General features: G+C 52.7%; 6 protein-coding genes; 3 read left to right on the forward strand and 3 right to left on the reverse strand.

Annotated features, from left to right (window-relative positions):
- Nucleotides 1-46: 46 nt before the first annotated feature.
- On the reverse strand, nt 47-2,915 carry RCC_08310 (uncharacterized protein; the record flags this gene model as incomplete). XM_023773561.1 has 3 exons in its annotated part: nt 47-783; nt 838-2,530; nt 2,679-2,915. The coding sequence occupies 3 exons, from the start codon at nt 2,913-2,915 to the stop codon at nt 47-49; spliced, it is 2,667 nt and encodes an 888-aa protein (XP_023629329.1).
- A 642-nt stretch (nt 2,916-3,557) lies between these two features.
- Nucleotides 3,558-4,182, forward strand: RCC_08311 (related to Protein cgi121; the record flags this gene model as incomplete). XM_023773562.1 has 2 exons in its annotated part: nt 3,558-3,845; nt 3,898-4,182. The coding sequence occupies 2 exons, from the start codon at nt 3,558-3,560 to the stop codon at nt 4,180-4,182; spliced, it is 573 nt and encodes a 190-aa protein (XP_023629330.1).
- A 727-nt stretch (nt 4,183-4,909) lies between these two features.
- On the reverse strand, nt 4,910-7,173 carry RCC_08312 (uncharacterized protein; the record flags this gene model as incomplete). XM_023773563.1 has 3 exons in its annotated part: nt 4,910-6,318; nt 6,431-6,996; nt 7,103-7,173. 3 exons carry the CDS (start codon nt 7,171-7,173, stop codon nt 4,910-4,912), a joined length of 2,046 nt encoding a protein of 681 aa, XP_023629331.1.
- Nucleotides 7,174-12,605: 5,432 nt separating this feature from the next.
- RCC_08313 (related to Ras GTPase activating protein) lies at nt 12,606-17,840 on the reverse strand (the record flags this gene model as incomplete). Its single annotated transcript, XM_023773564.1, has 1 exon — nt 12,606-17,840. The coding sequence occupies one exon, from the start codon at nt 17,838-17,840 to the stop codon at nt 12,606-12,608; it is 5,235 nt and encodes a 1,744-aa protein (XP_023629332.1).
- Nucleotides 17,841-19,118: 1,278 nt separating this feature from the next.
- On the forward strand, nt 19,119-20,934 carry RCC_08314 (probable IMP dehydrogenase/GMP reductase; the record flags this gene model as incomplete). XM_023773565.1 has 2 exons in its annotated part: nt 19,119-19,593; nt 19,787-20,934. The coding sequence occupies 2 exons, from the start codon at nt 19,119-19,121 to the stop codon at nt 20,932-20,934; spliced, it is 1,623 nt and encodes a 540-aa protein (XP_023629333.1).
- A 1,592-nt stretch (nt 20,935-22,526) lies between these two features.
- RCC_08315 (uncharacterized protein) lies at nt 22,527-23,849 on the forward strand (the record flags this gene model as incomplete). Its single annotated transcript, XM_023773566.1, has 1 exon — nt 22,527-23,849. The coding sequence occupies one exon, from the start codon at nt 22,527-22,529 to the stop codon at nt 23,847-23,849; it is 1,323 nt and encodes a 440-aa protein (XP_023629334.1).
- Nucleotides 23,850-25,404: the final 1,555 nt, after the last annotated feature.

Genomic DNA, 25,404 nt, shown 5'->3' on the forward strand with positions numbered 1-25,404 from the left:
AAACACCTACCTCGCTAAATCAGACCCATTCCACCCACCGCTTTCCTCAATGTCCCATTTGACCCGAAAACTGAATCAACGGCCATACTTGAGCATGCTGCTCGTACTCCCTGGGTACGTGCATCAAACTTCCCACCGTAGCGGCAATGTTCTCCATACCGGTGCCACTCATCTCGTCCACTCGACTGCTACCGCCGAGCGCCATCAATCCTCCAGAATAGTCATGTGGCTGCTCATGATGCATTTTCATCATCATGTTGTCGGCAAAATATCTCCAAGCGGCCGGACCTGCATTCTGAAACTCGCTCGTGCTGCCGGACATGCCTGCCGTGACGGAAGGGGTAGAGTATGAAGTGCCGATTGCTGGTGCAAAGGCAGCCATGTAGTCCGCCGGTCCCATCTGCGCGCTATGCGACGTGAGTTGAGCTTCCATGTTTGGTTTATTGTCTCCATGATCGGACGCATAGGTAGCAGTATCGAAGTGATTACCGCCTGAGTATGCGATATTGTTGGTTTGCGGCTCAGAATACGGATAGCTGGTGTTGTTGGCATATGTGTTGGACTGTTGTGTGTAGCTCTGTTCGTGAGGTTCTGAGCCTCGCCCATTTTCGTAGCCGTTGTAGCCGTTTCCGTACGACTGCTGCTGCGGTTGCTGCTCTACTGGCGACGACGAAGATGCGTTCACGGCCGCCGACGCTGTCTTTGCAGCAAGGTGACGTGTGATGTTACCTAACGAGAAGTCGATGATTTGACGAACAGCGACTTGAAGCTGTGGTAAGGTGCCTAGAGCAGTCGGTGTCAGTTGATGCTTGTTGACTCTGAAACTGTCGGCCGTACCTAGAAGAATCGACACCTCCTTAATGACCTCCATCCACGCATCCATGTCGTCTTTCAGCTTTTGCAACTCGGCCGACGTGATCTGGTCTCGCCGTTCAGTGAAGGCGAAGAGCGTCGTAAAGATGGCTGCCAGAAAGTTGGTGGTGGAGTACCAAGTTGTGTCCAGGCTCTTCAATTCTTTTAAATGCGTCGCTGCCACGAGGAGCCGGCCACTCCAGTTCAAACAAATGTCCAAATTGCTTTGCATGATTTGCGGTGCCGCAGATCGGCATAGCGAAGGATGATGGATCAGTAGATGGCACTCTGCGATCGCCATTTCAATGTACAGATAATTGACTCGATCCTCATCCCTCATCTGCGGGCCGCCTCGGAATTTTGCTGGTAATTGAGCCTGGAAGTCTTCCAATTCCTTGTCCAGCTTGTGCACACTCGCTTCGTACTGACCATTCGACCTGACGGAGTATATGGTAGAGTAAATCATCATCACGATCCGGCAGATTTTGTAGCCTTCGATCGCAGCACTGAAGGAGCACTCTTTGACCTGAGTCGACGATCCATCCCGTGGCACTGTATCAGCGACTGGCTCCGGCATCTCAATGTCAAAGTCCTCCCATCGAAGAGGCATCGGCCTTCCTAGCTTGCCGCTAAGAGCGACGTGGAAAAGGATTATGGTCCAGAAGGTACGTTTTCGCATTTCAACGTGATGGGCATCGGGAGCTGGACTTGATCCTTGCCATGCCTTTGCTGATCGATGCAGGCCTGATTCGATGGCGAGACCCAGGACAAAGTTGGTGAACATCCAGGCGGCTGCAGGCCGAGGCTGGTTGCGAAGCTGCGAGCATATCAGACTGAGAGCTTGGATGTCTTCCAGTTTGTGGCCGGTGATGAGGTCGGGGATGAAACTCAGAGCGTATTGGTAATGGCTCAACGAGTCCTGTCGAGCCTGTTCGTTATGGTTGCGGGCGGAGAACTGAAAGGTGATGATGGCGAGCACCATGTGCACCATGACTGCTTCCGCCGAGTTTGGTTGGTAATTTTGATGGTGGATCCGATCAAGCAGTTCCATAAAGTGCGGCTTGTGGAGGATGGGACAGAAGGCCTGCACGGTGCGGAAGTACCACTCGGCGTATACAACACACTGCTCGTACGGAGGCATTGTGGGAGTGAACGGCTGAGTCCTGCCAAAGGCATGGCTGATGAAGGTACGGTATGACATCGCAGAGGTCGTCGAGTCGGTCTCGGCCGGCATGTATTCCGAAAGGTCAATCTTGGTTCCGAACAGTGCGAGTGAGGTTCCTTCTATAGGGCTTAGCCAGTTATTCTCAGATGACACGCCGAGATAGTTGTCTCCAATGCAGCCCGAGCGGAATTCGGGCAGGATGCCCTGTGAGATCTGCCGCTCTATTCCAGGTCGAGTGGGAGGTGACAAAAAGGCCGTTGCTTGTTGCGGCGGCGTCTCCCAGCTCTGTGTGGGCTGCTGCTGCTGCTGCTGTTGTTGTCCCCAATATGAAGCCACATTGGCTGGTGTGTAACCTTGGGGTGCCTTTGGTTCGAGGCCATTGTCTTTGAGCTGCTGTTGCAGTTCCAGGAGGTACATCTTCAGCGAAGTGTTTTCGCTCTCCACCACCTCCGTGTGGCCCCGCGAAGTGGCTCGTCCTGTGATGCGGTCGGTCGTCTTGCACTCGCTGTTGTTCTGTAGACACGGTGAGCAGCCTCCGGGCCGCGCATCGCAGCGAATCTTGCGAATCTACCTGCTGTCAGTCTCACAATCGCACTCTTTGACGCCATTCCCTAGGTAGCATGACATGCTACGTGGTGTGGTGTAGTCTCGCCGTCCTCACCTTGCATCGGTCGCAGGCCTGGCCCGTCCTCGTCGAGGCGCCGCCGCTGCCACCCCGCTTCTTGCTACTGTGGCCATTGCTGCCGTAGTCGGCGTGTCCATAGTCGGACGCGGCCTGCTGCTGGTGCAGATGGAGGTGGTGTTCTTGACCGTGCTGCGAGCCTGTGTCGGTCCTCGCGATCTTGTTCGGCGACTCGCTGCCACCGTCAGCCTCCCCCGGCCGTTTCGTGGGTGGCATCTTCCGCGGAGATCTCCCCGTCCGTCGGCTGTATATGCTCTGATATTGCGCGCTGCACAGACTGAACGCGGTCGAAATGTATGATGAGGCTCCCAGACGCCTTATCCTCCAGGGATTGCAGTGCGCAAGCGCTGGTCCATGGGGCAATGGAACTACCTTATTACCACGCCGCGCAAAGCTACGCCCAGGTCGACTAAACGTTGGAGTCGAACAAGGCGGATCGAAAGTTCCGAGGGATTCTTCCTCGCGTCTGAAGCCACGGTGGGTTCGAGACTGATCTGCATGAATATCCACCTCAATCCCGCGCATCAGACACACGACCATGGATTTCCCACACTCGTGTGCCTCGTTCCCCTCTACATCCACGGTCTGTTCTTCTAAATCCACGGACCGCACAACTGGGAACGATCTACTGGGCCGTTCGAGACGCATAAGGTAGCCCTACAGCCAGGGCTTCGGTACCTCCTAGTAGGCATCTGATTCGCCGCACAAGTGAGCAAGCTGTCAAATCTTTGCATAGTCACCCACGGAATCGAAGCACCAACACTTGCACGTGGGGAAGATACCACGGTCCTCACACAGTCTCGCCACATCGCGTGCTCCGTGCCCTGCTTGCAACATTTTGCCCACGACATCACTTTGATGATCAGCACCACGAGAATGGAGACCATCCAACTGCCGCATCTCCCGCCGACACACTGCTTGCACGCCGTTCTGTTCCAGGATGTTGGGAAGGCTGCATACCTGAGACAGCAGCTCTTGGAGGGAAATCCGGACTTCGAATATGCTTTCCTCGATGCCTCCGTTTTGCTTTCTCGCAAGCACGTGCTCGCCGCATGCTGGAAAGCCATAAATGATGATCTACAGACCAGACTCAAGACGAGGAACGTCCACTCCGAGATCGTATTCGCACTCTCCACCAACAACAATGTAAGCAATGTAAGAAGTTCCTGAGTCTTGGAATTGTCTCATGAAATCCCAGATAGCAGAATCATTTCGCCGCTTCGGCATTTCGGAAGACAGCAAAAACGTCTTGGCTATCAAAGTTGGCTCCTCGGACGCCCAAGGTGCGATACAGCATCACCTGTTGGAGCATGTAAAAGGCACTCCCGCACCTTTCAYAGACGAAGAACTAGCTGCAGTGCATGATCCTGCAAGAATCAGGAAGATCTACCGTGTAGAAGCTCCTCAAAAGGGCGAGGCGCTGGTATTGGGAAAAGAAGCAGAAGCTTTCATTATTGGTAGCATGGCTCTGAAAAGCAGCTGAGGTTTCGTGGTTTCCGTGTATCGAAACCACCCTTCCATGGTTCGGGACGAGGAACTGACACCCTGACCGGCTCTGTCTCTGTCTCAAGTGCATAGGCCTCTTTGAGCACTCATCTGGGGACAAGCTTGAAGAGACTCTCGCGAGGTTAGGGTGACTTCTTCCTCAGACACCTACGGTCGACATGTTCGCTGAGCGGAAAACAACGTGTTCATCTATAAAGCTTCACGCTTTGTCAATATTACGCCAACGAAAAGGTCCCACATGAAGTTTGTGCTCACTCCAGCGCGAGCAGAACAAGACTAAAACCTTCATGCAGACAGTGCACTGTTATTCCCCCGATACATGGCGTAAATTGCACCGAAGACAATTGTGCTCATCTCAACACATACCATAGCGCATATCACTCTAGTCTATATTATCGTGACGAGTAGAGAGTCACCCATGTTTGCCATCTCAACATCTAATCCATTGTTTTCATAGTCCTGCGTCATCTGCATTTGCACCAAACGCAGCCAGATGTGGCGCCCCAGAGTATTGTGCTTCTAGGTAGCGACTTAGTCTCCGAGTGGTAGGGTATCAATCGTCACGTCCTCATTGTGCGTCTGGTTGGCCTCAAAGTTTGGCCTCGCACTATTGACTCAAGGACCTTATGAAAGGTTACCTTGGCTATTGCTGCAAAAGGCCTGGTTCGGCGGAAGACCAATCTCGCTTTCTCGCCGTCTCGTTTTCAAAACCACTGCATGTCCTCCGCCTTCATCTCGTCAATGTCTTTGATTATCGACTCCCAGTCCAGCCAGCTCGTATCATTCGGCAGGGTTGTCAGCATGTCTTCTGAAAGGTCAAATGTTCGGTCCGAGGCGTTCATCATGAGGTTGCCTGCGGGTATCTGAGGGAGCGGAGGTTGCACCACGGCATGCTGGTCCGGAGGATACGCTATCTTTTCATGCACCGCAGGGACAGTAATCTGAGCCCGCAGAGTTTGCCGCATCTCGATACCATCTCGAAACGCGGCGGCCTTCTTGTGAAGCTTCTCGATGGGTCTCCAGAGCATTCCATTGACACCATCCGCAACATCCGGAGCGAATCGAATCATAGCCTTGTCAACGAGCGTCCACGCCTCGTTGGCAAGGTCTGTGCCACGGATAGAGCAGAGAGCAGCGAGCGCCACAGCGATGGCGTGCCAAGGCACCCAAGGCATGCGTCTCCATTCTTCCTTGATCTGCCTCCAGAGATCTTCGGAGTGGCGCAAAATATTCAACGCGAGACCCATCACCCAAGGACTATCCACGCGCGGCGGGGTAGTACCGCTGTCGATTTGCATGGGACGAACGGCTCGAAGAATGATGGAGTTTACCGCCGAGGTACCTGCATACTTGATCATCAAGTGTTGCGGATTTGACAGATCGCAGTGGCGGAAGTAGGTGTTCTCCATATACGTTTGCAAGTTGTAGGCGGTTTGTAAATTCTGCTGCCAGGTCTGGCCCTTTGCATTGCCGAGTGTCGACGTGCCGCGCAATGATATTGCAACAGCATCGTGTGACATTAATGCTAGAGACATTTCTGTCATTTCATTCACACGACTGACTAGCGAGGTGGAGTACTCGTCGAAATCGCTGTCGTTGACGTTGCTTGGAAGTGGTCGGTTGTGTGTATCCGGCATTATTGTCGGATCACTTCCTCGGTCGTAAGACGAGTAGCAGTCGAGGAGAATTACACCATACCAGAGTCGACGCCGCAATTCGCGGAGATAGATGGGCTCGCCGGGAAGTTCGTTGTGGATACCCAAAGCGCGTCCTATGCGATCTAGTAAAGCGACCATCGACCATGATCGTCGACTTGAATCCTGCACGCGAATGGACGCTACATAGAGGGCCAGTGATTGGAGAGTAGCAAGTTCCATTGATCTTAGCGGGTCCGCCTGGTAGAGGGCAATGTCGACCATGCGTCTATAGTCGTTGATCATCTCACGTCGCGGCTTGCCGAGAGCGACGCAATCCACTTCTGAGAAGGCATTCATGCCAGCAAAGAAGATCGCTGCCTTTAATGCTCTATTGCATGGGGCGTTGGATGGCTGACCAAGATATGGCCGATCGTAGAGCACGAAAGCTTTCAGAGATGGAACATGAAAGAACCTGACTAGGGTGTGGAGTCAGCACTGCCCTTTTATGAGATCAAGCAATGGCGCTGTGTTTGCAAAACAAGCGAGCATGGTCTCGCGTAGGACGGGTTTAGAGGGAAATGCACGTACACATCGGCTCGACATAATCTAGGTATGCCGTGAGAAGCTGGGACGCCAGCGCAGGGTCTGGCTCAAGAGTTGCGCCAGGCATTACATAGAGTACTCCTGGGGGGCAAAAGATCAACTCCAAGTCCACGGTGACTGCTTGGGATGCATCTGGAGAGGTATGTGCTGCATCGGGGGAGTCCTCTGGTGTGTATTCATCACCACTGCCACTCTCGGCAAAAGCATCGGCCAGTGCTTTGACTTCGGCAGTCAAGGATGACCAAAAAGCACCAGCGACGTACTTGCTCGTCTCGAGTGCAGTGGCATCGGTCGAACTGGCTGGGGAGGCTGTGGTGTTATTGTCCAGTCGGAGTGAAGTGCTGCTTTCTTCCATGTGTGGTGTAGAGATTGAGCCGCTGCGAGAGGTATCTCTGCCATCTTCGCCTGAAAATGTCTCTACCAACTTCTCCAGCTTGAATATACGCTCACGTAGTTCCGCATCTCCGGACTTGCCAGACTTTGCGCGCGGCTTTCGCGTACTGATCTTGCACGAGATGCCGGACCTGGTGCATTGGACGCATGGGAACGTTCTGGAAATTGCAGGATACCAAAATCAGCTGTGTACTGGACAATGGCCGTGGCTGAAGAGGCGGTCCCTTTCCGTACTGCATCTCTTTTGGCCTTCAATCTACTCACCGAGAGCATTTTACCTTCTTCCTCTGACACTCCCGACAGGCCAAGTGAATGCCCTGTTGCTTAGCAGCCATCCGGGCGWCCCAAGATCCGATCTGCTCCTCGGTAAGGGTGCCGATTGATTCAGCAGTGATTTAAACGAAAGACTTTGCACATTTTCTTCACGATGAGTTGGCCCGTCGGAAATGATCAGTCTCAAGGAAGGCGTGGAGAGCAGAACAAGGCTTTGCACATTTCCTCTGATGATGCGGTGATTATTCTTGATGATGGATCGATCGCAGGGGTGACCGGCAATCGCTGGCAAGTCCCGAGCTGMTGCCTCCCTGCTAGCGCCGTTTGCTCTTCATAGGGCTCTGGCTCTTTCCACTCGAATCTGGAGACATTGCAAGATAAATCTCACTGTCATTCGATTTATGATCATCAACCTCACGAATTCGATTTCGCACCAGTGTTGACTCGCAATGTCATACTGGCCCATCGCTGAATCGCAGCATTCATCACCAAAACTCTCGTCCGAATTCCATGGAGTGATACTTCTGGCATCCTGGTAGCGCTGCGAGTGGAGGGACGCCATGCCTCTGCCTCTGCACCGGCGAGTCGTTGTCATATCCCACTCATTACAGGCCAGCGCTGCTCCAGCCGATAGCATTCTCGCCTCCTCACAGGCTGTTCCGCGCTCGCGAGCGTGGCTCACTRATGGGTGTGACGTGTGGCGTCCGAAACAGCGGTAGTGTCGAAGCCGGCTTGAGCGGGACAAGAGACATCGTCTACGGGATACTTTCTCGATCAAATCTCGCCCAAGGTTCGAATGTTTCTGCTCATTTGCCCTGCACTGGCCTCTTCCGGCCGAGGCGTCCACAGCGCGATGCGAGAATGGTGTGAGAATGGTGTGCTTCTCGCCGRTACCAGCCGATGTCCTCGTCCTTCTGCAAGCACGGTGACAGACCAGCATCGGCTTGGAACGTTTCTGCGTTTCATAGGCTGGCCTTGTTACAGTTACAGCGCATCGAAATCTACGCTTCGCACGTCCAACKGCCTTTCCTGCACGTCATCCTCACCACACGACAACCGCACTTGGCTGCTGTGTGCGGTGCAAATCATGGCAACTAAAACTAATGAGAAATGTCCGAACCGGCGCAACGTCTGCTCCGAAACCGTCCAACGACGATCCACCCTACTTGCTCGAACACGGCGGACACCAAGGGCTGCCTGCATGTTCTGCAAGACCGGTAGCAAATGACCTCTGTCATGTCTATGCTGCATATCGGCTTCAACTTGACGCGTAGAGTATGCATGGCCTCGTAACATGCATAAACCAGTCACAATCTGTCGTTGGTCATGCATTTGATCAGCAGCATGGCATGGACGACCTTTTTGTGCCAGAATGGCTACAAACCTTTTCGTGAAGCGACGTACAAATGTCAGCTACTGTACTGCGCCACTGACCACCAACTGATCAGAGTGTGTCCCCAGTGCCGATACCTGCGTTGAGTCCGAGCGGGAAACTGGTCGTCCATGGACAACAGACGCAGCGGTTGTCGAGCCGACTGGCGCAAGTCAAATGCCACACCTCGATTCCAGTCGAAGTCGAAGTCCCCTAAATTTTGTGACGGATTTCTACTCGCTCATCGCCTGGAAGACGCTGCGGGCTCTAATGGATGTCAAGAAGTATCCTCACAATGCGGTAGCGAAACTTGACGGCGTAGACAACCCGACTCCACACTTTTATTGAGATCTCCCTTCTCAAAGGTCGTTGCCGGTAGACGGGTACCTTGGGAAACGTGGCAGCCGAAATGCAGAAGCTAGCGTCAAACCAAGGTTCCTGGTCCGTCGGTTTTGCTCAACATCTCCTCGATATCGGAGGCTGCAGACTTGCGGGCATCAGTGGGTGTCAGCCGTTGGGCAATATGGATGGTAGCGATTTCCACCAGCACCGCAACCTTCACTGCGCCGTTGATCCTAGACTAAATCTGCAAATGAGTTGCCGCCCAGCTATTCGCCGACATCAATGGCTCTGKAGCGGGAGTTACTGGAAGGCTGCAGCAATGTAACGTCTGTGGTAGCGACGACTGACGGCGCCGAGACGTAGAGCATGCGGACACTGTTTTGCCGGCGCAAATCCCTGCCTACCTAACTTATGCACTGTCGGGCAGAAAAKAGGCAAGCTTCGACATCAGAGCGCGAATCACGATGCGGTGCATGACCACAGCGACTCCGGGTGTGTACCTAGGGATGTCGTGATTCTGTTGCAACTTTTCACACAATGAGTGCACAGGCAAATCCAACGTCGAACAATCGTCAACCTGTCGAGTAAGAAATCCTGCCTTGGGACGAGCTGGTAGACAATGGACACACAGCCGACGATGCACGAAAAGCGGCAACAATGATCGACTTTTTGCATGTGGTCTAGGTTGTGGCGTTCATGCACTCCGACACTGTGACAAGGYATTGAATGCATGAAGTCGAGCTCCACAGTCATGCTTACGCAAGGAGGTTGATGAACCAAGAGTAACGTCAACTTTACTTCAGAGCATCCGCTCTCATACGTCGTTGCGAGCGGGCATCAGTGGGATGTCGCATCAGTGGAACAATCATGGTAGCGAAAAGCAACAGTGCCAACTCTACGACCCCGAGGGCGTCTACCATTGATGGGAATCCTGCACAGTGCTCCCCTGCGTCCAATATGCAACTCTCCGACTCGCTAGGATCCTTGGTATACCATCGGCGGACCGCATGGCAACGGCAGCTCAACACATCAACACCGACGTGACCTGCACCGTTCCCTGCGACTCCAACGGCGGTTACCAGCGAATATCAGGACATGCCACATTCCCCCGTGGCCCAAAATGGGCAAGTAGCGCTGTGCCTGACTCGTCGCAGCAACTGGTTTGCAACTGCACCCTGTCTTCTGCCGGGCGCGAGTGGGAAACCGCATACCTGACAGGGCTGGGACCGAATTACATTCCTTTCCGTGCAACAAACGCAAGCCACGAACGGCACCTATGCACGATCGATCGGAAAATTTGCGAGGATGGGAGCGCGTCGGCTCGTGCACCTTCTTCATGCGGGAGTAAAGCTTAGATGGGCTCGGCATTGCGTTTACTCGCAAGAACTGCCTTTTTCTGCATGAGTGCACTGAGAAAATGTTGCGAGATTGCGAGGTAGTGTGGAATTATACACGTGCTGCGAGTTGGAGAAATGTGGGAGGCTCGCATCGGGGCCCTGTCATTCTGTTTCGAACGGAGCCATGGTACGCAAAGCGTCAGAGCCAGAAGATCGAAGGGTGTTCTCCCTTTTCGAGCAGATGGATGTGGTTCCAACACCCATGTCAAACTAATGCAGTTGCTGCTGGCTCGGGCGGGCTAGACAACAAGCCGAGAGACCAAATAGAGACTCGCCAAAAGGGTCCKGGAGGTAAAGTGGTACGCGTGATGAAACGGGGCGCGCGCGAAGCGCGATCAGCATGTCACACGAACCTCTTCTATGGCGGCTACCAAGATCCTGTTTTACCTCGGCACATGTCTGGTGGTGGCGATTTTGACATCCGCTTCAGATCGGAAGGTCTCACATCCAAGGATCCACATCTAACGTCGCACACAACAGGAGTTCAGGGCGCGAGAAGCGAACGGAACCTGAACCGCGAAATGAAGCGGAGCCGGATATCTGTGCCGACCCAAAAGGCAAAGATGCCACACGCCAAGCCTGCACTCTCTGACCGCGGTTTTGCCGGTGAATCTTCACGTGCGGTAAGTGAATGTAGGACCCAGGCAGGTGAGATTGAAGGTTGCCACCCTTCGTGAGCAGGTATAGATCTCATAATACCCAATTCAGAAGACCCTATTTAATGGGATCATCGATACTCCATAATTGCTTCTCTCTGTGCTTGTAGCTACCTGTTCGTGAGCGTTGTCGTCGATTCTACACAAGGAGAGGCGGCAATCTCCAACTTCACCGGCCCTTGGACGTAATCGGATCATTTATGTTGAAAGCATTCACCTACATTTTGATTTGCTAAGCAACGCCTTCAAAACACACTTTAGTGCTTGAGACTTGATCATCAAGTCAATCATCTCAAGTCACACCACCATCCCCCAACATCTTTGGCCCATGACCATCGAGAAACATCTCGCGCGAGACACGGCGCAAAGATCTCGCGCAACTCAATCATACAACTCGCGCGCAGAGTCTTCTGCCAAAGACGTTTGCATCTCTTGCTCCAGAACGCTCTACAGATACATTCTGCTGTTCTCTCATTGTTTGCATCATGTTCTCCAAACTTCGAACAAGCAAGCAATTCGCATCTCTCCCACAAAGCAGTAGGACATCTTTCTCTTACCGCTCTTCTTATACCTCTGCTTCTCCATTCCGCAACCCGCAACACAAGATGTCTTTCCTAGCACGAGCTCTTGGAGAGCCTCAGCATCCAACAATAGCACAAAGAACCCGCGCGCTCAACATCATCTTTGTAAGTCCCATCCTTCCAGTCTCCTTCAATCCGAGAGTCAGAACACTTCTGATGCAAGACAAAAGGTCCTTGGAGCCCCAGCCTCAGGAAAAGGCACCCTCTGCCACATCCTCAGCGAACAACACAACATCTTCCACCTCTCCGTAGGCGACCACCTTCGAGAARTCGCCCAGAACCCCACCTCGGATCAAGTTCCAACAGCAACATCCATCAAGCATTACCTCGACAACAACGACCTCGTCCCTCCAGCCACGATAGTCGACATCCTCAGTGTAAAACTCAACGAGGAATGCCAGAAAGGCGCAAAGACTTTCCTAATCGATGGATTCCCCAGAGATGAAGCTTCTGCAATTCTCTTTGAGAAAAATGTCAGTCTCTACCTCTGTCCTCCGCGCGCGAAACCTAACAGACTAATCTTTCCATATCAGATATCATTCCCCTCCAAAGTTCTCCTCGTAACTTGTCCTCGCAACATTGCTCTCGCAAGATTCCTCCTCCGGAAACGCGGCGGGGAGAAGGATACCACGCAGGTCTTTTCCAAACGTTACGCGGAATTCGAGAGGAATAATGCTATCCTTGTGGATCGACATTCTGCTGCGGGGATTTTGGGTGAAGTGGATAGTAGTGGGCCAACAGAGGAGACTTTGGAGGAGGTTTTGGAGGTGATGGGATTTGAGGCAGTGGAACTCGAGGGAGAGTGAATGGTGTTTCTGTTCGGATGAAGTTGTGCAGAGAACAGGGGTAGGGTAATGATGATGATGATGACAATAGCAACGACAGACTGAATGATCTTCGAGATTGCAGACAGACTGAGTGATCTCCGCAAACCTCCTTCATTCACGGACGACATAACATCAGCAAAATCGAGCGGAAAAAGTACATTTCAGAGGTCGTGAGAATTCGCAGTATAGTTCCAATGCAGAGGATATACAAACCAACAATCATATACTCCATCTCGTCAGAAACGCCTATGCCCATCATCAACTCCAACGCTGTGCAAAGAGTCACTCTTTCTTCGTCATCGCCTTCCGCTTAATCAACCTAATCATCCCGATAAAACTTCTTGAAAACCAAATGCAAAAGCAAATTAACCCCTAATCTCGCCCCTCCTCCCCTCCCGTCGTCAAAAATCCCCACGGTCCCCGCGTTGTCATATTGCGCCTGCAAAAGCTCATCCAACACCAACCTCCCCTGAGCACCTTGCATCATAAGACTCCCACAGCTAGCCTCCAACATGAAAACTCCCACAACATCACTAGATATGACAATATCAATTTGTCCCCATTGTTCTGGAGGGACTCCAGTCCAGCTGACCAGCACTCCTTTATCAGCTAGTTGTCGTGCCGAATATTTGAAGCTTCCAAATTGGGGTCTACGACCACTTTTCTCGAGTTCGCGTTCGTGAGTCCATTGTTTGGTAAAAGGGAGCATGAATTTATGTTTGGTGCCTTTCTTTGACGCGAGAGTGTGGAGGCATTGTTCAATGTAGTCGTTGTAACTCCGTAGTTGGTCTTCCAAGAACGAGGCCTTTTCATCTAGTTGGTCAAGAGTTTGTCTCGTGCTCTCCACATTCCGTTGGCGGTCTAATCGCTTGCGATGCTTTTGCCGGATGTCGCCTGCGAGAGCATTCAGCAGTTCCTGGTAGTTGTTGTGTCTGGAGACGCGGAACTGAGGAGCAATGGAAGGATTTTCGAGTTGGAGAATGTTTTCCAAAGCCGTGGACTTCAACTCCGCGTAGGTCATGGATTGGAGATCGAGGAGATCGCGATGTTGGTCGGAGGAGGAAGGCGCTTCAGAGTAGACGGATTGAGTGCGAGCGCCGCGGAGGGAGGCGGTGCGGGCGTCAAAGGTTGAAGCGGTGCGCTTGTGAGATGTGGTAGGCCGGTGTGGCTTTTCCGCCAACTCTTCTGCTACTAGAGAGATCCATCTATCGGCATCATCGTGGGTGATGGGTCGAAGGAGGATTTCCATCAAGTTTGAGCCGGACTGGACACGAATGATGTAGAGAACCAGACGTTTAGTGTTGGTGAAGAGTGCGCGGGCTTCGGCGTTGGGGTCTTCTTGGACCGTGAAGCGGGATTTGAGCGTGAGTGTGATTTCGCCGCCATTTGTGGCGCCGGTGAGATCGGTCTCATTCCCTTTGGCAGAGCCTAGATCTGTCAAAAGCTCTTTGATGGGGTCGTCTCGTTGAGGTACGACTGCGGCCATGTTATCTGTGATGAGCGAGTGCAGCGCGAAGATGTCCGCCAATTTAATGTACAGGGTTGGCTTTGTCTTGGAGTAGAGGTCGCTGAATTGGTCTGCATCATAGTGCTCTTCAGGGCTGGGAATGTCGAACATATGTCCGAGGCAGTCCTGCCATCGGTCCAGGCTCTCCGTGATCCAGTTGTTGAGGGGCTGGAGGTAGATATTCTCCGGCCCAAACAGCCTTCCAGCAGAGGCGACTTGTGAGAGAACTGTAATCACTTGACCCAGATTTCTCTTATGAACGGGACTCAGGCCACGATCCACTACACCCCACATCTCCGGCTCTTTCAGCGCAGGCAGGAGATATGCTTTCCACAACCATGTTCCAACAATCATAGCAAGATGGCCAGGGTCTTCGCGTGGGAATTGAGCACATAGTGCACGATGTTGTTCAGCCGCAATGTAGCGCAATCCAAATGGCATCCGGTGGAGTGTCTCCTCGAGATTGTGGAAGAAACCATCACCCAGATCGCGAAGGTCTTCCAGGTGCTCAACATATCGCGGTCGCACGTCTTCCTGTCGGATCACTACTTCTCGAGGAAGATCGCGAGGCCGCTGCGATGGCATGCCGGTAGAGAGTTCCTCATTGTTCAATATCGCACGATAAATCTGCAGTGGATCGCTTTCCAAATCTAAATGATCCTGCGCACAAATGCCGTTCTTGATCATACCACCGAAGAGGGTCTTGAGGTATGCCCGCTCCTTGGGTGATCGAATGTGATTGACAAGAATTCGTTGCTGGAATGTCCCGTTCTGCTGACGCATGTAGTCTTCCACGCTTTGACAATGTGAGATGACCTGTTGTGAGCTTGTTGCGAGAACCTTCAAAAGCATGTACTCTTCTCGGCTCTTCTGAGCGTATCCGAACAAAGTCATGATGAGCCGCTCGGTGTTCTTGCCTTCCTTCTCAGACACACCGCGACTGGTCAGAACACCGAACAATCGTGCGAGATATTGCGGTTGTGTCTGGATCATGAAGAAGAGCTCCTCGTATCCGGTGAGCTTCTTGCGAGAGTTTTTGTTGAGCGCCTTGAGGTCAAGTCCAGAGGAGTTGGTCATGGTGCTGCCACGTAGGAGTTGGGAGGCAGATCCGCCGAAATGCTTCTGATGCTTGACAACTTCGTCCAGGGTGATCTTGTTCTTGACGAGAAGGGCAATCTTGACGTCCAAGCCTTCGACATAGCTCTCAACAAGTTCATTTCTTCRGACGCTCTCCACGACTTGTCGACGCMGCCGTTCAGCTTCTAGCTCGCCCTCAAACTCGAGGTTCGAATCTGTGAGGAGATGCAAGTGGCGTCGCACGACTGGGAGAGGAGGATTTTTGCCATTGACCAGGCTCTTGTAGCTTTCACCCTGCTGCTTGGCGCGGACGAAGGATTGCAACTTGATGACCTTTTGCATGTTCTCGCGAAAGTGCTTCTGCTTTTCGGCGAAGCGCTTTCTCACGACGAAGCCGCGAAGGTGTGACTGCAGCTCGACGAGTGCGTCTTCATGCTCTTCCAGTTCTGCCAGCTCCTGACCAATTTGGCTTCGGAGGAGCATCGCTCGTGTTAATGACTGGAGCTCGATGATGCTTTGCTCCTCTTTCTCCATCTCCACGAGCTGCTCGAAGATTCGTTGCCGCTCGATGTAGGCCCTCGACATTGACTGGAGCGCGACGAGCTGCTCCTCTTCCTCTTCCAGCGCGACCAGGTTCTCGCCGATGCTCCTCCTGTGGAGCATTGCCCGTGCAAGCGACTGGAGTGAACATACTTGAGTGTCGTGCTCCTTGAGTGCATTTCTTGTATCGGCAACAAGACCACGAGCTGCCTTCCCTCTGATAAGAGCCTGAAAGGTATCAAGAGTCTCGGAATGCCTGCTGAGAGATTCCCTCGTATCGAGATGCACCGATTTGGCAGCCTGGGCACGTATTAGAGCTTGGAACTTGACAATCGCAGACTCCCGCCCATGGAGCGCTCCCTGAGTCTTAGCCTGGCGAAGTCGCTCGATAAGCCCTCTTGCCACGCCCTGAACCTGGACAATACTGGGCTCATGAATCTTGTGTTCGCCGTGCTGTGTCTTTTGTTGGATTCTCTGAATGAGACCTCGCGCTGCTGCTTGGAGCTTCACAACCTCAACAGCTGCTGATCGTGTGTCGGMGTGCTGTTGGACGGCTCTCTTTCGTATTTGGCGCCCACGTGCATGTGATTGGAGATCGCAGATGGTATCCTCAACATCCCAGAGTCGGTTCATGATAGCTCCCACGCGCATCCGTTCTATCGCACCACGAGCCGCCGCCTGGAATGCCTGCACACCAGCCTCCGTCTTTTCATCTCTCGCCTCATGCCACAGATCACCGGCTCGCCATCGACCGAGAGCACCTCGGATTGCTGATTGAAGCTCACTGAGACCATGCCGTTGAGCACGTAGCTGAGTCTTGATTTTCTTCGTCTCCACTCGCTGCTTCCTCCCTCGCCATAGACTCTGCACCTTGACCACATCCGCTTTGTTCTCCTTCCATGCGCTCTTCTTTTGATGGAGCTGTTTTCGTACGAGGTAGGCCTTCGATGCGGCCTGGAAATGGCGGGTAGAGTTGTCCATGGCAAAGCGAAAGTCAAAGATTTCTCTTGCGAAGCCTCCTCGAGCAATAGCCTGGAAATGCGCAATCTGCTCCTCTGCCGCCCAAAGTTCTTGCATGGTCTCCCCAAGTCTCAGCCGAACCAGAGCACCGCGCATTTGAGTCTGCAGCTCGACAAGCGTATGCTCCTGTTCAGCCAGGAGTTCTTCGGGAGTGGGTTCTGGTGGCGGAGGCTCCTCTTCCACTTGCATAGCAGCTCGCATACCGCCGAAGTTGGGCATTTGGATCCCACTTCGATCGATACCCTTTTGCGTCTCTTCCAATTCGTGATCTGCAAACTCCAGCTGTCCTACCAGATTTCCAATCCGGAAGTCCACAACACCTTTCCGGAACAGAAGCCATGACACAGCGTGTATGCAGTAGATGACTTTGGGGATGTTCTTCTTCTCGTAGAGATCGATCAGTTCGAATCGGAAGAGCTCGGGAAGTTCAATCTCGGCGAGGAAGCGAAAGAAGAGGGCGATGTTGTCGGAGTGTCGAAAGGAGAGGGGCGCAGAGCGGAGAATCCGTTGACTCCCAAGCGCTCTCTGTTGATCGGAGGGAAGTTTGTGTGCAAGCCGTACAACCACTTCTGCCAATGTGACACCATCTCTCAGCGCCTCCTCCAGTTGGACAATTGGAGGCAGTTTTGTAGGATCTAGAACATCCTCTATCCATGCTCTTGCCTCCCCAATGTGACAGAGATACTCGTATGCAGCCAAATGCTTCCTTTGCGTATCCATCCATTTCGTGCTTTGGAATTGTGAGGCAAAGTTGGACTTTTTCTCGCTCGGCTTGACAGTTCCCGATCGTTGTAGCCTCCTTCTCCCCACCAGACCCGTTACCTGCTCCTCTGCGGAGTGAACGTTCAGCTCCTCGGTTGACTCCTTGTCTGCAGCAAACTTGCTAAGCTCGCGCAAATGAGGAGTGCTCGATTTCTTGAGCTGATCAATCTCGCCGTCTAGTTGGGGCATGCTCGCGGAAGTGTCTGTGGATGTGAACCGGACGTGACCTTTGGATCGCGGTCTTGTACTAGCTCGCATGGAATCTGAACGAGAGAATGTTGCCAGGCTGTTCTTGCTGGCCGTACCCGGAGGACTGGCAGAAGAGAGTGGATCGGGGGATGATGGACGCAGTCCTGTATCGACGCTCAATCCTCGCGAATGTGTGAGTTTCTTTGTCGGCGATCTGCTCTCATCCTGACTTGAAGGTCGCTCTCGAAATGCCAGGCTTTCCTGGCTGGGAGGACGATATGCAATGTTCTCTTTCGATTCGGATCGCTTATGCAGGCTGTCGGTTCCATTTACTGTAAGCGGTCTGTCCACGATGGGCGAGGCATTCTGGGTGACGGGCTTCAAGACACTCCGACTCTCACTCCTGCCAATCGCATTGCGCCAGTCGTCGTCGCGAATTTTGCGGGGTGAAGTGTCCATTCTGTTTTTGGAGGGAGACGTCGTCGTATTCTGCCGTATCGGTGAGGACTTTGTCGGGGAAGTCTTCAGCTCGTCCTGTTCGCGCTGTTCCCACTTTGCGAATGCAGCCAACTTGGTCTTGACCGGCGATGTGGACTGACTTCGCTCGACTTCTCGAATTACGGAGGGTCGAGTAATGAACGGATCATCATGATCTGCCGCTTCGCTGTTGTTTGATCTGGTGGAAATGGTATGCCGTAGGGGAGAACTCTTGGTCGGGCTGTGATCGCGCGCCAGGCGATTCTGCGGCGGTGACGAAGTGAAGGTGGGTGCCAYCTTGCTCCTGCGCCGACTCTTCCTCTTGCCTGTCAATCTATTCCTTCCTGTTCCTCACTACGCCTGCCGTCAGACTGCTCTGTCCAGCCCAAGTCGTTGTTGTTGGGGAAGCTATGGGTCCCGTTCTATCGCGACCGTTGTTTCTGCCGTCTCTTCTACGCTGCTTATTGATTCTGTGCAGTGTTCTTCGTCCATCAATCGCGTGTCATAAGTCGTCTCGGATCGTCAATTCAAGCATCCTGCATACACTGAGCGTCGTGGTTGAGGAATGACGGCGAGTCGGGCCAGGAAAGATCGCGGCCGCCGCACATGGCCCACGGAGCAAGGTTCGTCACAACAGACCAGGTAAACAAAGTTAAGCCTCTTTGGGCTGGCGGTGCACAGGTGGGCGAGATGACGGAGTGAGAATTAAGTAAAGTAATTGATGATATTCATGTCATCATTCATCAGCTTCCATATGTTTGGTGTGGTCTAGGTTGAAAATATACCTTGTACCTAGCTGCGCGTTTGCATGGCCGTAGGTGGTATATCAGTGTGTTGTGACCATGACCATCACGGGCAGTATTCCTTGATGAAATCAGACTTGGCCTCGACCTGGCTGGAAGATGAGCTGATCTCCGTTCAATCAGCTCTTCTCCACTCCCACCTGAGCGAGTGCGAAGATCCGGACGTACAGCAGCGCCCGTTTCGTCCATCGGTCTGGCTCGCGAAAGAGCGACGTGATGCGCACATGGACATGTAAGGTCTGTCGGGTACTTTAGGCCACCGTTACGAACCCTGCAGCTTTGGGTGATCCGTGCGCGAGAAATCTCGTCCCTCCTTCAAGAATTTCGCGCGTGCCGACCACCTTCCTCTCTTCGAGGTACGTACAACATTCTGATTGAGATAGTGCTTGCCTCTCATCATCTAACAACTCCCATCCAGAACATGAGCGAGAGCAACGGACACAGTCAATCCACCAAAATGTCCAACGGGCACGCGACCGCAAAAGTGGAGGATGCTTCCAAGGCACTCGAGCTGCTGGCATCCTACAAGGCCAAGGATGGCATCTCAGTCCAAGAGTTGATGGATGAGAACAAGACGGGCGGCCTGACATACAATGATTTCCTCCTCCTTCCGGGCTACATTGGCTTCTCCGCTGCCACCGTCGACCTCACCTCGAAACTCACGCGCAACATTACCCTCAAGACGCCCTTTACCTCCTCCCCCATGGACACCGTCACCGAGCACAACATGGCCATCCACATGGCTCTCCTGGGCGGTGTCGGGGTCATTCACCACAACTGTTCAATCGAAGAGCAGGCTGAAATGGTGCGCAAGGTCAAGCGATTCGAGAACGGCTTCATTACCGATCCCGTGGTCATATCCCCCAGCACCACCGTCGCCGATGCCATTGCTTTGAAGGAGAAGTGGGGCTTTGGTGGATTTCCCGTCACCGGTATGTTCAAGCCCTCTCTTCTATCCAATCTCACATGATGAACAACCAATCATATAACTTTCGTTCAACCTATCCTTCTCGCCAACGTGCTTGGAGGGATGAGGAGTCTGTTTCCTCTGATTTTCTGCGTTCTCTACAATCCACCCATTGCGAGTCGATACTTGTACAGTTCACTGACAGTATGACTTTCCAGAGGACGGCTCTCTCCGCAGCAAGTTGATCGGAATTGTCACTCCCCGTGACACGCAATTTCACTCCAACCTCGACTCGCCCGTCACCGAAATCATGTCCCGCGATCTCGTTACCGCCAAGGAGGGTGTCTCTCTCGCCGAAGCCAATTCAATCCTCTCGAAGTCGAAGAAGGGCAAGCTCCCCATTGTTGACGGTCAAGGCAACCTCATCTCTCTCCTCTCCCGCAGTGATTTGATGAAGAACCTCAACTACCCGCTCGCGACAAAAGTCCCCGGCACCAAGCAGCTCCTATCTGCCGCCGCCATTGGAACAAGGGAGAATGACAAGGAGCGTTTGGCTGCTCTCGTTGAGGCCGGTCTGGACGTTGTCATCCTCGACTCGTCTCAGGGGAACAGCATGTACCAGCTCGGCATGATCAAGTGGATCAAGGAAAACTACCCAAAGGTCGACGTCATCGGCGGCAACGTCGTCACTCGCGATCAGGCTGCCTCCCTCATTGCCGCCGGTGTCGATGGTCTTCGTATTGGAATGGGTGCTGGATCAGCTTGCATCACCCAAGAAGTCATGGCTGTAGGCCGTCCTCAAGCCACATCCGTTTTCCGCGTCACTGAATTCGCCGCACGTTTTGGAATCCCTTGTATCGCTGACGGCGGTATCCAAAATATTGGCCACATTGTCAAGAGTTTGGCATTGGGAGCCAGCACTGTCATGATGGGTGGTCTCCTCGCCGCCACGACCGAGTCTCCGGGAGCATATGTCGTCGGCCCAGACGGTCAGCTCCGCAAGACATACCGCGGAATGGGCTCCATTGACGCCATGGAGGACAAGAAGGCTGGCGGAGCAGGCGACAAGACCAACAACACTGCCAAGAACGCTGGAACTGCACGATACTTTTCAGAGGGTGATAAGCTATTGGTCGCGCAGGGTGTTAGTGGAAGTGTATTGGACAGGGGTAGCTTGACCAAGTTCCTGCCATACCTGATGACGGGTGTGCAGCATTCTTTGCAGGACATTGGTGTGGAGAGTCTGGTGGAGTTGCAGACAGCGGTTAAGCAGGGCGATGTGAGGTTCGAGTTCCGCACGGCGAGTGCCCAGGCCGAGGGTAACGTCCATGGTATGGTTGGTGTAGAGAAGAAGTTGTACAGTTAGATGTTTCGGTGGGGGAACAAGAATAGGAAGGGGGGATGCGAGCGTGCTTTTGTCTGTCTTGCTTGTATGGCGTTCTTGGGCGGAAAATACTTAGCATTGAGGGAGAGTTTCGAATGAATGAAATACGAAGTGAATGGTTCTATGGATGAATGCAGCCTTTTATGCGCGTTGATCTGTCTGGCAACGGATGATCTTTAAATGAATACTGCTTGTGTCTCTTACTGCTGCTGCTGCTGCTGCTAGCATGCCTTCGTCCTCGACAAGATAGAAACGAAGATGCAGCGAGAGAGCATCCTTCCGCTGTCGAGTCAACGCGGCAATGCGTGAATGGCAGACAGCTGGGCAGGATCGTATCGACGAGCTCTTTCTCGTGCAAGTTACGACGTATGGAAACCAAATTGGTCAAACGAGGCGATTCGATTCGATTCGATTCAGTCGATCGTTTGGTATTGAGTTTGACGTGCATAGTTAACTTTGAGACTGCACGAGTACGACGTGCCATTTCCCGATTCGTGATGGCACATCCACGTGGGTGACAATGTGTCAAGAGAGTTGCGGTTCTGCTGTCCTCTAAGCATATCGAGTATAGCGTGTGAGAGATGAACGTCTCGACTGTCGAGGCCTCGAGAAGTAGGACAGCTTATCGCGTGGTGGCTTGCATATTCCCGACCAATTCCCAGATCCTTTGTCACTGTCACTGCCACACTTTGCAGATTCTGGTGTGTTGCTGCGAGGATCAGGGTAGTTTGCACGAGGGAGTTCTGTTCGCAGTGGGTTGCTTTGTTGCGTGATGGTTGCTGCTTTCGACTTTCTCATACGACCCAACTTGAGATATCTGCTGCGTTAGGAGGATTGTTCGGTCAAATGCCACACCGGAGCCATGGCTTGACAGTGTGGCTGCAACATGGCGTTCGAGGCGCTGGATGATCTTCCGTCCACTGGCGAGAATCCCGCTGCCACAATCCTGTTTCCTTCAGGTAATAGCATCTTCGGCTCATCGCTCTCTCAAAGGCAGCAAGCACTCCCTCGGTCGATGTCGCGTCCATTGTGATCAATGCAGCAAGATCGGCGCATCCTGAACGAGCAACGCAATCCTTCGTGATGCACAATGGCATCAAGCGAGGAGGCACGTGGAGACAACGTGATAAGCCAGACTACCGGGACACACGGCTGAGCTTAAACAACCCTGGTCTGCCTTGTCGTCTGAGTCAGCTGCCAGGGCGAATCCTCCCCGTCGAAGGATTCCAAGGCTAAAGGTGAAGCCCTAGGACCTTGTTGTTGCATGCTTCGCGTTTTGGTTCCCTGGTCAATGATGCAAGGCACACCCGATGAGTTTAGCGACCTCATGTCGTTCTGCGCGGCCCACTTTGATGTGGTATCAGCTGCGCTGGTTGAGAAATAGTGTGTATAGTGTTGATCGAGGACGAAGGTTGTTGACGTTCAATAGATGGAGTGGGCGATCTCGGCAGCGAATTAGCTGGGATTAAAGCAATGATAAAGTGCATAATTCCAGCTGCAAAGTCTGCTAATTCACAGACCAGGCAACAGCCGGACAGCACTTCATCGTCTTCAAAACAAGACAACGATTAACTATGCCAGGAGCTTCAGCGCTACCAGAGGAGTTACTCGCACTCATATTCTCACATTTGAGTGTATCTAAAACCCTTTGCGACGACGCCATTGACCGGAATCATGGAGACAAACCTCAGGATTACGCTGGAACTCTGAGTACACTCGCCTCATTGTGTCTGGCGAGCAAGCAATGCTGTCGCCTAGCTCGTCCGCTATTGTACTCCACGATTTACCTGGATGGAGGTGTCGACCCTGCTCAAGGACAACACAGACTTCAGAAGCTGGTCCGCACATTGGTGTACCAACCCATGTTTTCCAGCTACGTCGCTAAGCTCTGGATGGGTGCCATGTTCTCGTCATGCGAACAATGGAACGAAGAGGACTCCGCGGATTCATCTCACGAGTCGTGGGATCTACCCTACGAAGATGTAGTGGATTCTTCTCGCGCGTTCGATCAAGATGATCTATCTCGCCGGGACCTGCTCGACAGCCTGCGGGACGGCAACCAAGATGCACACGTTGCACTCTTGCTTGCTTTATGTCAAGAATTGAGAAACTTAAGCATTACGTTGCATCGGGGCTTCTACGACACGAGGTGTTTTACCAATCAAGTTCTCTCAAACTCAGGGCGTGGCTTGGACCCATCTATCGAGAGTACTAGCTTGGCGCTATCTTCGCTCAGAGTACTCTCGATGCATAAATCCCCAGATGCAAACGATATGTTCTTCTCCAATATAACAAACGAACTCCAGCTTGTTAGCCTGGAAGTTTTTCACGGGTCTGGACTCGACTGCACCGCGGAGAACATGGAATACGACAACTTTGTATCAAACCTCAGACGCATCGACTTGGATGAATGTATCGTCGATGCCGACGGCCTCAAATTGATTATGCAAGGATGCTCCAAACTGGAGGACCTTGCCGTAGTCTGGGCTGACAATTGTGAAGTGAATTTTGCTGACATCGGCACGCATCTCGGGCGATATGGAAAGTGTCTGAAGAAGCTCGCCTTGGAGCAGTTCGACTTCAACGGTGAGGGCGGAGGGCTTGGTGACCTGTCGCAAATGACATCATTGAAGACCTTGGTSGTTGTCGCCGACCTCCTCGTCGGTACCACTGATCGGACTGACATAACACTGCCAAAGTCTCTTGAATCTCTGGACGTGGATCTTGCCGGGTTTCTGCTCGACGAGGACTTTTGGCAGCAGCTGCGCGCGGTCGCAGAACGTGGGAAATCGCACAATCTTCAGGTAATCAATTGTGGTATGGGTGGGGGCAGGAGAAAGGAGAATTTCTGGAACAAGACAGCCGGATATCAGGTCGAATTCCCAATCGATGCATGACACTACGAACATACTGAAATATTAGAGACAAAGACAATGCCAGTACAAGGCCCGGTGAAATCGAAGGTTGCCGCCCTACCTGTAGCAGGCAAAAAAGGGTTGTATTTCCTGCAACAACGACAGGATGATTAAGAAGACATTGTTGATAAGACACTCGATCCTTTGCAATTCACTATCCACAGCGCAAATCTGCTGAGACAAAGTCAACCTTATGGCCGAATGCAACCATGACTATATCAGAGTATTTAAAACCATGACACAGTAGATAAGGCGTCTCTCTGCAGTTCGAGGCMTGCGCGGCCTTGACGAGGAAGTTCAAGCTCGTCCTAGATGTGTAATGCCCGCGAAGACCTGCCTTTGGTTCTGCATGATCCTGTCCTCGTCGACCGATCAGTTGGCACCGAGGTTTCTGATTTGCCACGCTCAAAACATCAAGTAAGACAGTTCATCGGCCCGGTCTCGAAGCTGTAATCCTTAACTTTGGACCCTGGCAACTGTATGCGTACTGATACCTAAGGTAATCTGATCGCGGTAATCTGGACTTGAAATCAAGATAAAGTAGTCTGATTCTGGATGTCTGATTCTGGATCGTGGCGCTCAAAGTGGCACGGAGCGGTGGCTAGAGCCGGCCTGACACATACTGTAGGAACGGGTGGCTTGGACAAGTTCACGCTAGGTTCTACCATGTGCCTTGGATCCGGAGGATTTTGTTCGCGGAGTGTGTTTCTCCGGAGAGGCATTTCATCCATGCTCCGTCGCCGATACATGAGATTGAACTCGCAGTGGTCCCAATCGAAGCGGCCGCGGAGGAGTGACGATAATTGAGATCCCGCAGACTGACACCCATGCTGCCCTACGGGATTACTTAATGTCCTCTTCTCGCCGGGGCTAGGTCCACGTGAACTGCAGGGGAGGGTGTTGAAACGGCATCTGAATGGCCGGTCGCCTACAAGGCTCCTGCCATCGATTGCAATCTGGGCAGAACTGAAMGTGCGAAGGATCTCAAGTCGATCCTTCATCAAACTCGAGCCCTGAACGTGTCCTCCACGCTACCCGACGGGAAAGATCGACACAGCCGGAATCATCTGACTTAGTAGCATATCTGCTCTTGATTGAGCTATTTACGTGACATTCACAAGATGTGAGACGTAGCCAAGCGCCGACCATGGCGATGAACCTCCATAATTAGCAGAATCAGCATCACAATCCTTCCGCTGCGGCACAGTCGTGAACTCGCTACATTCGACAGCGACAACCAGTCGATTTCGCGGTCTACATCCTTCGCAGGATTTCGCTCTTCATTATTCTCCCCACGAGGCAGTGCAAGCTGAGCTCACCAGCAAGGAATTAACGACCACTCGAGGCAGCGCCCCTTCAGATCATGTTGCTACACAAAAGCTGCGCCCGCTTCGAAGCGCTGGAGCAGGGCCACAGCCATGAATGGCGTACGGTCGGACAGACCCCTCATCGCCGTCGCTGTTACTTTTGACATCTACAGTACACGGTCAGATGTCAGCCCGCAAGACACCATCATCCTCACGCAGACGTGTGATAG

Source organism: Ramularia collo-cygni (assembly GCF_900074925.1).
Source record: "Ramularia collo-cygni strain URUG2 genome assembly, contig: RCC_scaffold13, whole genome shotgun sequence".
Lineage (NCBI taxonomy): Eukaryota > Fungi > Ascomycota > Dothideomycetes > Mycosphaerellales > Mycosphaerellaceae > Ramularia > Ramularia collo-cygni.